Source organism: Trichosurus vulpecula, chromosome 2 (genome assembly GCF_011100635.1).
Source record: "Trichosurus vulpecula isolate mTriVul1 chromosome 2, mTriVul1.pri, whole genome shotgun sequence".
NCBI lineage: Eukaryota > Metazoa > Chordata > Mammalia > Diprotodontia > Phalangeridae > Trichosurus > Trichosurus vulpecula.
Genome location: NC_050574.1, coordinates 395,210,988 through 395,228,763, shown reverse-complemented (window position 1 = coordinate 395,228,763; position 17,776 = coordinate 395,210,988). Strand labels below are relative to the sequence as shown.

At 36.1% G+C, this 17,776-nt stretch overlaps 1 protein-coding gene across 1 annotated transcript in view; it reads right to left on the bottom strand.

Annotated features, from left to right (window-relative positions):
- The window catches only part of JADE3 (jade family PHD finger 3), a 185,272-nt gene that overhangs the window by 68,988 nt on the left and 98,508 nt on the right, over window positions 1-17,776 (bottom strand). Inside the window, exons 4-5 of the mRNA XM_036746832.1 lie at window positions 3,562-3,621; window positions 2,542-2,624 (exon numbers count right to left, since the gene is read on the bottom strand). Of these exons, the coding sequence (XP_036602727.1) occupies window positions 2,542-2,624; window positions 3,562-3,610 (132 nt within the window). The 5' untranslated portion in view covers window positions 3,611-3,621. The remainder of the gene's footprint in view (window positions 1-2,541; window positions 2,625-3,561; window positions 3,622-17,776) is intronic.

Here is a 17,776-nt window from a genome sequence, read left to right as displayed (position 1 = left end):
CTAAACAGTCTGACATCACCTAAGAGATGACTTTCTTGTCTGAATGATGACAAGAGACAGAGAAAAGGAGAAAGACTCATCTGAATTCCTGCTAGGACTCTAAATTAACAAAAATTGCTATACAAGTGCTTAACATCTTTAGAGATGGCTGGCTAGATGGAACCAAGCCTGGCAAAAGCCAGTAGTCCTTGCTGCTAGGAAGGCAGAGGCTGGTACAGTGTTTGACTTTAGGTGTTCTGAGCTGCAACAGGACTAAAGTGGACTATGTATCTGTTTGCATTGTCTGGCAGCAATATGGTGGGCCCCACGGACCTAGGGGCCACCAAATTGCCTAAAGAGGGGCAACTGACCTCGCTCAGAAAAATGAAATAGGTGAAAGTTTCCATGCTGATCCACTATGAGAAGGAATCTACGATACTCCAAAAGCCCAGTCAAATTTAAGTCACTGTGTGAGGAGCCCCTGTCATAAGGACTATCATGGATCAAATATGGCTGAAACAGGACTTCTTCTTATAAAATCTAAGGTTGTAGCTAGCAGGGTGAAGAAGTGGAGGGCCTTTATTTAGGGTTCCCATACAGTAAGGGCATGCACAGGTTATTTTGTTTTCTATTATTCCTTTTCCTCATTACAGAGTATAATAAAAAGGTACTGTATTCCCATACTGTTCAACCACATAAGCACCTGAGATAATAGAAACATGTCAGATAATACAAATGCAAAAAAAAATTTAAATATACAGTACCATCCACCAATCTTTGAACCTTTAGAAATAACATAGAGTAGAAAATGAGATGTTTTAGTTATATTTCTTTTCCAATTCAGCATCGTTTCTTGAAAGTAAAAGGAAATGATAATATCAGTTACTTTCAAAGGATTCTAAGAGGGGGAAGAAGTATATTTTTAGAATCCTCTAAGAAAAATGAGGAAAGGGTCTCTGCCCTACTTTATGAATTCAGAAAATATATTTCATTTCCCCAGCCACTCAGGAGTTAATTGGTAAAGGAAGTTAATATAATGGACTATTGCCCCCAAGAATATACATTTAATGCTATTTAATGACTAGTAACAATTCACATGTATATACTGCCTCAAGTTTATAAAGCATTTTCCTCACAAAAATGGGGGGGAAATCATGATTGGGATTCAATCCTAAGATTATACTAACATTTGTTACATTTTATTCAGTAAAATGCAACCTTTTTGAGGGCAGGGGCTTTGTCTTTGTATCCCCAAGGGCTATTATCACAGCAGGAATTTAATAAGTGTTTATTAATGAATTTATATAAGGAAAATTCTTACAAAAATTATTCTGTCAAGCAGGCTAATATATTATAGATGATCATGTTTCTAAGTCAAATAATAATTTATTGAATGTATACGGCATACCTAGCAGTATGTTAAATAATATAGAGGAAATCGAAGAAAAGTCAGACCTAGTTCTTAATCTCAAAGAATTGATTTCCAATAATAAAGAATGTAATTCTTCAACACAAAGCTTAGAGAATTTACTGGCTGTATGATATGTTGCCTCAACATTTCCAAAGGTCTGCTTGGGGAGTAGTAGCATATATTAGATATTAGAATGACTAGTCAGCCAAGTCTCAGAATGTTAGAAGTCCTGAGTATCTCAGGAAATTATTCCTTATTTCTAAGTGTTTAATGGGGCCAAGAATTCAATTTAGGGGCTACAAACCAGCAGCCCCAAACCTGAGGGGATCTTGGGGATGCTTAGAATCAGGGATAATTAGATTGCAAAAATATGCAGTCTCTTGCCCTGCTACTGGCAGGAACACTTCATCTTCAACCAGGGAAATCTTCAGCCAGTTAAACTGTGATGCAAGAAATTCAGGTAGTAATGGATCATGTTTGGGAGAGTCATCCTGGTACAGCGGGAAAATGTACTCTTTGGAGTCAAAGGATCTTGGTTGAAATTCTACCTCTTATGCTAATTACCAACATGACCATGGACAAGTCATTTAACCTTCCTTGGCCTTGGTGTGAGGATGCTAGACTAGATAGATCCTGAGGACCCTATCAGCTAATTTACCAAGGTAAATACCACCAAGCCAAACACTGTATGTGGTTCCATGACAGTCATTAAAACAAAGAACCCCAAATGGCCCCCCAGATTGTGAGGATCCCAATTTTACTTCACCCTTAGGGAGTAATAATCTTCCTTTAAAACATGAGACAATGTGGTACAATGGAAAAAATACTAGCCCCAGATTTAGAGGACCTGGGTTTTAATTCCTGCTCTGCTCTAACTACCTTGTGTGACTTTACCTTCTCTGAGTTTCTACCACCTCATCTGCAAAATGATGCCCTTAAAGGTCCCTTCTATTTCTAAAGCTATGATCCTATCTAGGTACAATGATTATAACTTATGAGTAGAGATACAATCACACTGTTCTCCATTAGCACATACTTTACTCTGTAGGACTTCAGAGAAGGAAAAAAAGCATCAAAAAAAAAAACAAAACAAAACCAAAACCAAAACCCTGATCTTATCACAGGGTACACTCAAGATGAATTTATCTCACCTCAGCAGGTTTCTTTTGTTCCTTTGCTGGAGTTTTTGACTTGCTCCTATATTTTGAGCAGGAAGAAAAAGAAGTGGAAGGACCTGTGTAAAGTATAAAACACAGTGTTAGTCATAAACTACTATTAAAAATATCATCCAAAAAGAATATAAACCTGCTATCTTACCCAGGAGATATTATAAGTTGTATGTCACTCAGCAGATTTTTTTAATAGAGGTTAATATAGCATTAGCAGATGACCTCCCAGCCTTTATAAAAGATTGGTATTTTTTGAGCCTGAAAAACAGGGTATACTTTTTTTTTTTAAATGCAATTTATTTATTTAACATATTTGGTTTTCAGCATTGATTTTCACAACAGTTTGAGTTACATAATATTTAGGAACAGCACAATTCAAGTTACACCTACATAAATAGCATCCTGAAGAACTGGAAAAAACTGAAACTGTTAAGCAGGGAACCTGGCAAGGAGGATTATACTCTTAGCAATTTATCAAAAGGCAAATCTCTGACAATTAGCTTTAAAAAAAAAAAGAAATGTTTAGCATTTTTGAAACACTAACTTTCCCACAAATGGGTGAGAATGATTATTCCTTACATCCAAGAGGTAAAACGAATCTGGCTTTGGTCATTTAACATGTGAAGACTTGCCTAAGGTCCCACGCTAAAATGGCTAGGCTGGAATTGGAATTTAGAGCCTAAAATTCCCAAGCCTGGCTTTTCCTTTACAAACACTTCTATTAAACTTTACGAGGCTTTGCTTACTGTCTGTAGTGAAGAAATGTGAAACGGCTATACAATTTGTATGATTTTTAGAAAGTACAAAATCTGTTTTTCCATTTACCTCCCTTTAAAAGAATTAAAATTTAGACTAAACCAAGAGTCAAAGACACTGAACTGCGATCTCCCTCTCCCCCTTTTTTTTAATTATAGAGGGAGGTGAAACTGTTTGCCCTCAAACCACAGGAGGAAACCCACAAGAGGGGGATAGATCATGAGATTGCTAGTACATACTACTTACTCTCATTGTCTGAACTGTCACTGCTGCTTAGATGCCTGTGGCGTTTCATCTTGAAGCATCCTGAAGAAAAAGAAAAAGAAAAAACAAAACAAAACAAGACTGATACCATCCATTCTAGCAAGCAATCAAAGTTCTCTTGTACAGCCTGCTGATTCACAGCAGGCAAATAGCATAAAGAGGAGGATTTTTGTCAAGCGTATTTTCAAACGACCTAGGAACTAAAGGTTCACACATACACACACACACACACACACACACTTTTTCAGTTATCACCAGAACAGTTCTCTATTGCCAAAGAGTGTTAAAACCTTACAATGTCAAGTGTGTCAAACATTCAGCAAGGACTAAGATCAAAACGCTGGGAGCTGGGGGGAGGGGGAAGGGGAGGAGACTGGGCGGATTGAGAGTATTCAACCTGCCAGATGATTTATGAAGGAACATAAGCTATATTCTCATATATGACCACGTCTGGTTGTCTCTAACAGAGGAGGAGTTGCCATGGTGGCAAGTCACCAGGAAGGGGTTGCCAGGGATGGGTGGTGAAGGAGTGGAGTAGGGGGTATGGGGGGGAGGGGGGAGGAAGAGTACTATCCTTCGAGGGATCAAGGTTGAAAGAACTAAGAGGTGAGGCTGTCCTTAGATAGGGCAAGGGAGTCAGAGAAAAGGGGTCAACCGACTCCCCTCAGCCACCTGCCCTCACTCTCCGCCATAAGTAAAAGGAAGAGTAGTTAGCCTCATTTTAAATTATAATTAGACTAGCTATAAGGAATGTCAGAAAAAGTCAGAAAATCTGAGGAGTGAATAATGCTTTGGTCTAATAATTCTAAAGGTCAAAATGTCCTTCTGAAAGTAAGGCACATGACTGATAAATAGAAACAGAAGTATTTCCTGGGTATATCACATTAATTACAAAAGCTAGTATAGGACATTGGTACACTGGAAAGAAAGAAATAAAAGTTAAAAAAAAAAAAGCAAAAGCAAGGAGGAAGTAAAAAAAATTAAAATTGAGTCAGTTAACAACATCCATTTCTCTATGTGGAAAATAAGATTATGAGCCATGAGAAGCCAGAAGAAAGCAGAAGTCTAGGTCACTGGCCTCAAGATGTCTATAACCCAGTGTGAGTCAGGAAATGCAATTTTCTATAAGCAAAGTGAAACAAGCCAAAGTATATGTAACAGACTTAATAATCCTAATATTTAATTAGATAGATAATTTCTAGAGTCATAAATTATAGTTCTGTTTGCCTTTTTTTTTATCAAGGCTAAATTTAAGCAAGACGAAATGTTCCAATTAGATCTATCAATACTTTTGACTGTTTGTTGGCCTGGAACCAGCTCCATACTGTGAAATGTAGACACGAAAATTTATTATATTCCAGAAATGCAAAAAAAATTTGATTTACAAAGAATAATCAAGGCACACACAATGTAAATGATAAGGTTTGAATATTTTAAACAGGGCCACAAACTAATTCTCAAATCCAATATATTGTTTGTCATATATAAAACTAATTATAATAATGCTTCATTTCGATGCTATTATATGGTGAATTTTCAAATAACTTAATTTTACAAACAACTGAAATTTAAAAGGCAAGTCATAAATTTTTATTTTAAGTCATTTTCCAAAAATATACCACCTGCTTCTTTACCTTGTTAAAGTATACTGAATATAATTTATTTTTTTCTTGGTAACTGAGTACTATACTGAGGCAAAGAGGCTGTTTGCTTTGATACTGACTGGCCTCAGAATGTTGTCACCCCTTTTCTCAGTATCAATTTCTATAGCATTACCAGGAATCATCTACCTATCTTTTAGTGTGTCTTAATGTCCTGCCTATAACTTAGGAAGAAATTAAATTGCCATGAGGGAAAACAACTTCTACCTAAACTTATTATATAATTAACCTTATTTTACACACAATTTTAACGTAATAAGTTCTCACAGGAGGGAGACTTCCAGAATTGTCAGCTGAGTAATGCAGAAATGATAGACTCTGAGGAAGTAGTAGCTATATACCTGAGGCAAAGAGGATTCACAGTTGCTTATCTTTGTAAATGAGAGCCCAGACTGGCTCGATGACCTTCATATTTTCTCAACAATGGAGTAAGGGCACTAGTGAGAACTGTGGAGTAGACTGTGGTCAGCATGCCAATGTTGTGCTTGCAGTGACCAGTTAGAGTTACTGTGAATGAGAGAGTAAATTGAGAGAGAGGATGGTACTTCATGGAAACAGAGGAAACATCAGCATGAAAGGAGTTGGGTTATGTTCCAGTAAAGATCCCTGAAAAATCTGAGAAGCTCGTCCAGCAGCTTTAAAGAGGTTTTGAGTTGCTCCTTCCAGTGAACTTTTAGGGAGTTAGGAGGAGAATCAAGAATTGGGCAGTGCACAAAAAAAGCCACCCAGCTTGCGTCCAGCTGGTAAGAACGAATATGTGCAGACACCTAATGCCAATCTCTCCATGCAGCAATTCTAGTATTAGGAGAGAGTGATGCCAAAGCCCTGGCAAATGTGAGATATATGACAGCAACACTTCTGAGCCCCCATTTGTCTTGGCATGGGAAAAGAGAACACTTGGAGGAGGGGTGAGAGAGGACAGGGGACACATAATTGGACACAGAGTCAAGACGTGAGGGAGACGGGGGTGGGGAAGAAAGGAGGGAGGGAGGGAGAGGGAAAGAGAGAGAGAGAGACAGAGACAGAGAGAATGAGTCTGAAAAAAAGAGGGCCTGTGTAGCTGTTTTTGTCTGCTGCTAAGAAGTCTTGTCCTTTACTTCCAGCTTTGCAGCTATAATCCAGGGGATTGAAATTGCTAGAAATCTGAACTTGAATTTCTTGAATATTTATTCCCTTGCCCCTCCACATTGAAAGAAGAAATATAAGATTTTCTTCACATATTTTCCCCCTAGAGCAGGAGTTCGATCCTGGGGCCCCCATGAGAGAGTTAGAGCTCAATCTAGAAAACCTACATTAACTATAACAGTACATTTTCATCTCAGGTAGTAGGGGTTGTAATATTCTGTCAGCTTTCTTAACCACATCAATTCCTGTGTTTGTTTGCTGTTTTGGTGCAGTTCTGTGTGTTAAGAGGATTTTCTGCACCTTCTCTGATACTACAGACAGGGGGAAGTTCAGAGTCATACTCCCAAGACAAAAGTTTGAACCAATAATGAATGCATGGCACTGCCTTGCTTTTTCAGGGACTATATGAGAATTTCCATTTCAATCAAGTAAGTATTTTTATATGCATTCTTAAAATGCTGCTTATGTCTGGAAAGGTCAAACACTAGGAACCAGTAGAAAACTGTGACTAAGTGTGCCTATTAAGTTCCATTGTTAGGGTTTAAATGGGTTCCTCAGAAGAACCAGATGAGCCATGCTGAAAGCAACATGCCGTTTTAAACCTATCATATTTAAGGTAAGACTATGTGACTTAACTAGCTTTTGGAAATGTGATGGATGAGATTCTAAAGGTCCATCTTTACTCTAGCTCAAGGAAGTTGAAGAGAGCCAGGTGTATAATAGGGAAATTTAAGATCCTATTCTGATACATCTGACTGGTTTCCCACCTCTTACTTCTCATAGGCCTATGCCAGTTGGCTGATAATCTCAAAGTCTAGACACAGGAAATTATAGATAATGGAGTTCTAGAAGAAAGGCTGGGTGGGAAGGGAGAAGATACTAGCTAGGAAGGGGAGCCATGAGGATAACCCATTGGCCAAATTAATAGCTGCCAAAGTGCCATTTTCTAATGATGAAGAATTTATAACATAAGCCTTCCCAAGAACACTCTTAACACAAATTCTTGAAATAAGGAAGAATGCAATCTCTTTATGCTCCATGAATATATTTTATGGGAACAAGTGTGGAAGCCCAGGGAACCTCCTCTTTCTATAAGAAAGACAAAACCCAAGGTTCTCACTGCTCTAAAAATGCTCCTTTAATTGCCTGATACCCTTTCCCTTTCTGGAAACTCTTTTGGAAGCCTCCATGTTAGACGAGTACATGCCCTTAGCAACTTCACTAATTGGCTGCTCCTTGCCTGTGACATCAGAGGTATTAAACCAATCACACTGACCTAAATAACACCCCCTTTAGCCCTTCTTCTAAAACTCCTATGAGTAGCTCCATTGAGTGAGGAGGAGGCATTCTTTCACATTAGTTAAAGTGAGGAGAGGCTGGTATAACCTGGATGGAAGTTTTGGAAGGTGTCTCATGTAGGATCCTCATTGTTCTTTCTCCTGTCAAAGCCTGAAGATTATCTCTGGAATTGCTCTTCTGCTAGCTGAGTCTGAAATATATTCTGTCTTCTCCAGCAGCTATGTCCTGATAGCATCCCTCTTTCCAGTATTGATTCAAATTCATTTTTTGTCCTAATTCCCTTCTCTTCCCTCGCATCTAGAATAAGAAAAGCTACATCTCATAATGTGTGTCTACACAATATTTTATACATATACGTATAGATGGCCTTTGTATTAAACATTGATGGTAAAAAAAAACTTCCAAAATCTACATGATGCAAGTTTATAAAGATTAAGAGCTATTTCACAATAGATAAGTTTCCAAATTTACAAACAGCGGTTTCCAGAAAAAGAAATACCAACTCTTAGCAACTATTTGAAAAGGAGATGGAAATCATTACTAATTAAAGAGATAAAAATTAAAATTCTGTGGTAGTTTATCACTTTATGCCCTCAACTGGGCAAAGATAAGAAAATATGGTAAAATGCAATACAGGTGTTAATTTGCTCCTCATGAAGCTATGAATTGGTCCATTTTGGAAAGCAACATGGAATTATACCTAAAAATTCTTAAAAATGTGTATGTCCTTTAACTCGGCTATCCTACTAAGAGGTTCTTATATCAAGGAGGAAATTACCAGGAAGACAAGATCTATCTATGCAAAAATAAGCAATATTATTGGCAATAGCAAAAAGTTGTAAAGAAATACATGCCCAGTGAATGGGGAATGGCTGCTTAAATTGTGGCGTGTGAATACCATGGAATATTATTATATCATAAGCAATGGAAAATATGATACATTTAAATAAATATAACAATATTTATATAAAGTTATGCAAAATAAACTAAATAGTTTGAAAAATATACTGGCAATGCTTAAGTAAATGAAAATAACATTAAATGGTGACAAACCTTAGGTTAAATGCAATGGACAAAGGGAATATTACTTTGTTAAAGTGTAAGTACACAGATTCCTTTTATTTTAATGAAATGTACAAAAATAAGTATTCAATCATATGTAAAATTTTTTACAATCTTCGTTATTTTGCTTAACTGTTCTGAGGAATTACATTTTGATTTTTGTTTCATTATAAAAATTATCTCTAAGATATTGCTATAAAAATTAACTTCTAAAATTAAATGAAAAAAATACATACAAATTAATACTCCATTATCTGAAAAGAAATGGATATTCAGAATAACTTTTGAGTATTTGTAGATAGTTTTCACTGTTCAGATTTGACTTAAACTTGATGCTTTTTTTTTTTGGTTTTTTGGGCAGGGCAATTGGGGTTAAGTGACTTGCCCAAGGTCACACAGCTAGTATGTGTCAAGTGCCTGAGGCTAGATTTGAACTCAGGTCCTCCTGACTCCAGGGCCAGAGCTCTACTCAATGCATCACCTAGCTGCCCCTAATGCTTTTATTTTTAAAATAACTTTCTGATATGAAGATATCACTTGCATATAACTTCCAAAAGTGGAATAAATGGAAAAAAAAATAAGTAAGCCCTCCTTACTTTTTCACAATGAAGATTTTAATGTATTGCTGAAGTGCTAAAGCATATATAATGCACTGCAATTTTAAATGGATGCTCCAGGACAATAGAAATTGTTGGTTTTTCCTATTTGGAGAGTTTAAGCCACTTCTTTTGAATAACGATAGATTTTATTTACGAGATGCTGCAATATCCCAGTGGGAGGAAAGGCCATATTTTTCTGATAATTGTGTATGGTTCTAAGTCAGAGAACTCTATAGTCTCCAAAGAACTGAAGTTGAGGATGATCCAAAGGGTGATTACCCAAAGGAAAGAAAAATGGCAGTTGGACGCAGATTACATTATTACGAAGAAGAAATTACAAAGGAATAATGGCATAAAGGATGACATTAGAGAAATATGTGCTCTGGAAAGAAAATGGATGATCAGCCAATTAATAGTTATCAAATATCTTCTATGTATCAGGAATGGTGATAAGTGCTGGAGATACAAAGAAAGGCAAAAGACAAGTCTCTAACCTCAAAGAATTCATAGTACAATGGGAGAGACAACATGCAAACAACTACATACAAACAAGCTATCTATATGATAAATTAGAGATGGTCAACAGAGGTAAGGCACTAAAATTAAGAGGGATTAGGAAAGGCTTCCAGTAGAAGATGGGAATTTAGCTGAGACCTAAAGTAAGTCAAGGAAGTCAAGATGAGGAAAAAGAGAATCCCAGTTATTGAGGAAATCCACTGAAGTTGGGAGATAGAATGTCTTCGTTGGGAAATAGCAAGGAAGCCAATGTCACTAGATCACAGAGTATGTGGGGGTGGGGCAGTATAAGGTGTAAAAAAGTCTGAAAGTTGAGGAGGCAGCTATGAAGAGCTTTACACACCAAAGAGTATTTAAACACCATTTATATTTGGTCCTGGAGATTATAGGGAGCCACTGGAGTTTACTGAGTAGGGGTATGACATGACTAGACCTACACAATAGGTCAGACATGGTCACAGCAAGGGATAACCAAAGGAAAGCCCAGATGTTTCACTGGTCACTCAAAGAAGGCCCACTATTGAGAACCTAAGGTGAGCCTATGAGAGAACACATAAGAACTTCATAGGATGGACAGGCATGGAAGATTTGCTGAAGGGAATTCCAACATAAATATGATTACAGATCAATTTAAGGATTAAAATATACTTTTCAAAATTATTTCACATTAATATCAATTTGACAAACTTTTCTGCCTGTTATTTATATATCTATAATCCCCTCTTTGGGGTACAAAGGGAAAAAATGGTAAAAGGTAGAAATCATTCAATAGATAAAGATATAGAAATATTATATTAAGTAATGGGATAAGTAAAGTCAAAGATGGGTAGGAAGACAAAGATGTCTATGACATTTCTGTAGGGTGCTATATATTCTTTTTAAAAAAAGATGATCTATATTAATTTAGAACTAATCTGGAGAGTTCTATGGAAAAAATGAAATGAAATAGAATTTTGAAAAAAGGAAGGTTCAGGTCATGGCTCTGCAGAAAGGATTAAAAAGGATATTTTTGTTGGACTAAATCCAACAGGAGGGAAATAAGGATTTAAAAACCTTTATCAATTAGATGAACAAGGTAATTATGGAATCATAGTAGAATTCCCAAAAGAAGGACTGGAAGGTTTTGGGGTACATGATTCTTATGGTGATATACACTGGAGGAAGAGAGAGCCTGAAGACAGTACTTCTGTAGTATTTAGAAAGATGTTTCAGTTGAGTTTATCAGCACTAATCTGAGTAGGTACATACAGGTGTACTATGGTTTGACACTTCTATTGAAACGAGAAATATGCACTCCATCACTAGAAACTTGGTAAATTCATCTAAACCTTTCATCTTTTGGTTTTGTATGTATGTATACATATATACGTATGTGTATATAAAAGGCAAAACAGTCCCTCCCCCCTTTCTTTAACTGAGAAAGGATAGCAATGCCTGCTTTCTTCTCACCAGCTCTAAGTTATTTTCAGCAGCTATTTCTGTAGTGCTTAACAACTTTGTAGGTAAACAATATTTTGCTGATAGTTGGAATGTAAATTACAAAAAAAAATCCAAAACTGCATAATCTTTCAAAAAAGCAATGTCTGTTACCCACTGTTTACATTATTACAAATTTGTATTTTTTCATAATTTACATACCTTACCATAGGTAACTTTCCTTTTCTGTGATGGTACTAAGTCCTTGAAATATAATCATTTTCAGCCTACACTAATTCTCCTGAAAACTTGGCATCTAATTGATTTAATACAGACTGAAGCATATTTTTTACTTTCTTTTTTTTATTTGAGCCTTCTTGTACAAAATGATTGATATAGAAATATTTTACATAACTGCACATGTATAACCTATATCTGATTGCTTACTGTCTAAAGGAAGGGGGAGAGGAAAGAGGGAGGGAGGAATAGAATTTGGAACTCAAAACCTTCAATAAAAATGTTTTAAAATTTTTTTGAAAAATTCGGTATCTATCAAATTCTTTGTTATGGAATTGGCCTAAATACTAAACAAATTTTTATATAAGCTAATGATGTCTTAGCACCTTCCCTAGCTATATACAGCTTCCTTACACTAGTCTCATAGACAGGGTTCTTTAAACCACATATTAATAAGAATTCAACAATTTTAGAGATGAGTCTCAAGGTGAATTCCAAGCTAATTAAGGAAAGAGATAGAACTATAAGCCCACTGAGAAGAATCTATATTTTACATTGGATAAAGTCTACAATGATTAGTTCATTTGGTTCTTTAAAAATATACTTCATCATTTTCATTTTTACTAAATCGTAATAAGCAATAGTCTAATTTATTTTCCTAAATCTAGAGTTTCAAATTATTTAGATTATTTCCCTCCAATCCCCAGAAATATATAAAAGAGGGAATTATACAGACAGAGCTATGCTATATCTATCTGTTCCAGGAGGAGAAATTAAATACGAAGTCCCAAAAGGTATATCTCAGAGTTTTTAAAAATAGCAACTGAAAGTAAAATATGAATCTTAGAACATTTCTTCGGTCTTTGGGAATATTCAAAAGGAAGTAGGGAGATGTTAAACATGGTGGGGGGAGTGGGGAAGAAGAAAGAGAAGAGAAACATATTACTTAATTAACCATCCATAGCTAATTGTATATGGTAGAAAAGAAAATAAAGAGTAATCTGTTAAAAACAGTATCTGAGATGTTTGATATACTTGGTCACCAAAAAGCCACATCTGAAGATAACTATACATAAAATGCAAGTAGTATATATAAATACCAACTGCTATTATTATCATTATAGCAGTTGAAATTTATATAGTACTCGCAGTTGTAGTAGTAGCGTGAGAAGGAGAAAGAGGAAGACACCGCCAAATCTTCATGATTATAATATCTAAAATGAGATAACATATGTACAATGATTTGCAAACCTAAAAGAGCCATATAAATGCTAGCTATTATTTTTTTTCCTAAAGTGCAGTTCTGACTGTGTCAGACTCTCTGCCTCATGCTTCTCCCCAATAAACTATAATGGTTCTCTATTACCTCTAAAATCAAATATAAACTCCTCTGTTTGTCATTTAAAACTCTTTACTATCTGGATCTTGCCTGAGTACCCATACTTTCTTCTCCTTATTGCACTCTGCATTTTGATCACACTAGTCTACTCATTTATTTTTCTCTTTTTTCTTTTTTCTTTACATGTAAAGATAGTTTTCAACATTCACATTTATAATAGCCTACTCGTTATTACATGATATTCATTTACATTTTCTCCAACACTTTCTTAAAGTCCAGACAATCAATAAAAAAATAAGTCAAGCCCTGATTTGTGGTGTTTGCCTATTTCCAAGGTATTAAAGCACACACCAAAAATTTAACAATAGACTCAAGGGAGATCAAGCTATTTCCAGCTCACCCCTGGGTCTCTACTCAATGACTATTTTCTTACCATCTGCTCTGAAACTCTTGCTATTTGGCTCCTGTCCCCACCATTCTACTGAAACTGCTTTGTTAAAAGGTAACCAATGATATCTTAACTGAGGATTCCAGTATCCTCGTTTTAGTCCTCTACCTAGACCTCCTGCACAGCATTGAACATTGCCGAAACCTGCCCCCCACCCTTTCTTGATATTCTTTTCGCAGTTAATGGTTCTCCTACCATCTAAGCACTCACTGTCTCTTCCTCCTCCTCATTCCCCTCCTCCTCCCTTCAAATGGAAGAGGGCCCATGATACCCATTTTCTTCCTCTATACTCTCTCCCTTGACAATCTCATTCTATGATACGGCTTCATTTCTCACCTAAATACAGATGGCTCTCAAATTTTTATCTCCAGAGCTAAGACACATGAATTGTGTACAAAATATCTCCACCCAGATATACCAACTCAAATTCAACATAACTAAAGTGGAGAGTATTAGCTTTCCCAAAAATCTACCCCTTCTTTCACATTAGTGCCACCAGAGCATCTGAGAAACCTTTCGTGGGTCTAAGTAAATACAAACTAGTATATTCATGGAAGGTACAGGTCCATCTGGGGGCTCCCCAAATTCCTTGTACTTAGGGTTGCCGCTGCTTCGGTTAGCTAGGGGGTAGCCATTGGGGTAGGGAGTGAGGTCTAGAAAGATTCACGAATTGGATAGAAGGGTACAAGTCTCAATATACTCACCACTGACTACAATCTGTTAGTTCCTTATAACATAAAGTTCCCTCCTTTAAGAAATGTTAATTACTATTCTTTGTACTGTGGTAGCACCTTTAACTCAAGGATGTCAAAGTACTTTACCAGCAAATGTATTCCTCTTCAAAAGCATTCCAGCAGAAAAGCAGGTTGCCAAATACGATTAACAGCACTTTCGCCAATAATGAAATCTCAGATAGCAACAAGAATAAGATTCAGGGCTTTGAATCTCAGTCTACTGAAGAAAAAAAAATTTCATACATTTGACCCAGAGAGGGATCAAAGGCAGCTACATAGCTTAGAAGAAATCCTTTCCGTTTAAAAAAGCTATGGGGGGAGAGGGGGCGGGGAAGTAAGCCATGCTCCTCATTTCACCTTACTTCACCTTCCCACTAGGAGTTTTGGATGCCAAGACTTCTTGTAAGAAAAGACATTCCTATTCATTTAACCACCAACTTAAGTTCAGAGTTTATGAAACAAGGATGAGAGAGTTTCTCCAATAACTACCATGTTCTCTTAAACTCTGCTTTCAAATAAAAAAGACCACCAAACTGTTCATGATTCTCTTTGGTGAGAGTAAAGTGGGAGGAGGTTGAGGGGGTGGGTAAGGACTTTTAGACCCCCTAGAAAGAAGTTAGTGTTCTTCAAACTGTCCCTCTATCAACCTTCTCTTTGATTCCTTTTCTGACTCAAAAGCAAAGACAGCTCCTAAACTAGAGTAAGAAAATTATTTTACCGAGATATGGGCTGGTAATAGATTATCCAACACTATTACTCTAACTACCTTCTGGCAGAAAGAAATAGGATCTGTGTGTATTTAGTGGGAAGCAGTGGACAGCAGTAAATACCAGCACAATGACTTCATAATGGCAAGATTTCAGTTAGTTCTTTGATTTCTTTTTCTCTTCAGACAGAAAGGAAAAGAGACAGACAGACTGATACATGTACACACACACACACACACACTGCTGAGAGATATATGGGAAGAGGGAAGATGGAGTCCAAGGCCATTTGGAGATGGGGAATGGGAGGACCAAAATAAAACAATGAAACCTGTTGCCTAATTTCTCATCTTTGCACAAAAACATTTTCCTTGGGAATTATGTCATACTTCAAGCATAATTGTTTCCTATAGACTAACAGTTGTGTGTCAATCTTAACAAAAGAAGAAGGAAGTATTATCACGTGCCCAAGTGTTCAGGAAAGCCTAAGAAATTTTAGGTATCTGTACAAATTGATCTAGAATTTCTAGAGTCATAGCACTTAGAAAGCCACTTCATGAATTTAGCTATACATATATTTGTATAGTTAAATTCATTTGCTTGTATGTATACTATGGCATGGAAAATTATTTTACTAAGGAATTTTTTTTCTAAGAGGTGAGAATAATTTCAGTTATCTACATAAGCAATAGCAAAATATACTGGACATTTCATACGCACACATGTCTACAGTTGAACAAATTCTTAAAAGATTCTTAACTTACAGCTTCTAATACTAAAATTTTATTTTAAAATGCTAAACAAACTTTCAGGCTCTCAGCAAATAATTAACCCAAACTTAGTTTCCAAGAAAATACTCCTTGTCTGAGGCTGTTTCTCAATATGACTCTAATTTGCATAGACACCAAACTCTCACTTTGAAACTTTCTCACTTTTTTTTAGTTTCAGCTATAGAAAAAGTTTTCTTTTTAGTCAGGACCACATGTTAAGAGATTTTACCATAACAGAAGATTTTCACTAACCAAGAACATTTCCCGCATGCCCAAAATAAACTATCTGTTGTTGAGCAAAGCTACAAAAATTGGAGATTTCATTTAATTAAAGTGTCTATCTATAACTTAAACTGATAATTATGATCCCCAACAATTACTTTCATTAACACAAGTAATGAAGAGTAGCCAACTATATAACTGCATAATTAAGATAGCTATTTTCTCTTTGCAGGGGATTTGTTTATTAGTTTTTTTTTTCAAATCCAAGGAATATAAAAATGTTTTTAGGCTGCCTTTGTTTATTTTATGCACATGTAGTTTCATGCATACTCATATAATTATACATCTTTGCTAAATTCCAAAAGCACTCATTTTCTGTCATTTTAAAAAGTTAATCCACCATACCTATCAAGTGTGGTTCAACATACTAAGAAGGTTATTTCTTTCAAAGAAATTTTTTTAAAAATTTTTTTACTAGAGTAAACAGGTAGAAGTCAAAATCGACAAAGGCTAAAGCATTTAAGTTTAGAGAGTAGCTAGAAGGGAGAGATAATTAGCACAGCAGTTAAATAGAACATAGATATCTGAGTTCTAATACAATGAAATCAAGGATGCTAGAAGCTTCACTGATAGACCTTTTGGAGTAACTAAAAAAGGGGTCTACCCAGGCAGAGAAATTCACCATATAATTGAGGATAAGCAAACCACATAGGTCTTCCACTCCAGAATCTCGGCCCCAGAGAAAAGTACAGCCTCCAAAGCTTCTATGAGATATCTGTATTAATAGTCAGTGCTGCTAGTGATCCATGTAAGAACATCTAATTTAAACTAAGCAGAGAACTGCAGCAGAGAATTCCCAATTTTTAGCTTGAAAATTTATACAGCATTTTGGAACAAAACTAATTTGAATGTACAAAAAGAGAGCAAGTGTTCTATCATGTAAGAGCATGTATATGCATCCCATAAAAGAGATCACAGAGCAAGTGTTCTTTCGTATATGAGTATGTAAATGCATTCTAGAAAATGTAAGCACATAAGAATTCCAACCAAAAGTCTTCGGGCAAACATACTAACAGAAAGATATGATGTCATAAAAATAGCTTTGGACTTGGAGTCAGAGGACTGGATTCAAGTCTCATATCTGCTACTTATTATTTGTGTGACCTCAGACAAGCTTTTCTGAGCTTGTTTCCTCACATATAAAACAAGGAGGTTGGATTAAAGGATTTCTAAGGCATATTCCAGGTCTGCTCTAATAGACAAATCTGATACTATGTTTACCAAAATCAAATGAAAACAAACACACCTCAATATAAGCCACATATAGCATTAGTAAGAAGCAACTGAGGTGGCACAGTGAGTAGAGCACCAGCCTTGGAGTCAGGAGGAGGACCCGAGTTCAAATGCAGACTCAAACACTTGCTATATTTACTGGCTGTGTGACCTTGGGCAAGTCACTTAAGCCCAATTGATCTGCCTTTTCCCCTCCAAAAAAAAAATAAGAAGCAACCAGTTTCTGTAATAAAGATAATGGCTAGCTAATAACCTTGTTTGATGAACCCTAAAAATACCATCAATGCTAAGAAAGCTTCAGCAACAAGGCAAAATTACATGACTACTCCTAAATCTATGAATCCAAATATACCTATACTACTCTTTTAGATTTCTATTTAGCAGCAGACAAACTCAACTATTTAAAGGGCACCATTCACTGTAAGGCCAAGGTTATGGAACTGACTCCTGGGTATAGCAGTTACCTTCTACCCTGCCAATGTTGTGCAGTATTCACAAGGGTAAATGATTGACCATGTAGCTGACTAAACCAATCAACAAAGGTACTGTGCTCCTGGGAATACAAATAAAAAAGCCGGATAGTCCCTGCCCTCGGTGAGCATATACCGTACTGGGTTATATAATGTGCTCACAGTTACAACACACATATAATACATAGTATGGTATTCATACAAAAGAAACATAAAGTGAATGAGGGTGGGATATTAACAACTAAAGGAACAGGAAATCAGAAAAAAACCTCTTCAATCAACCAATCAATAGACATTTATTA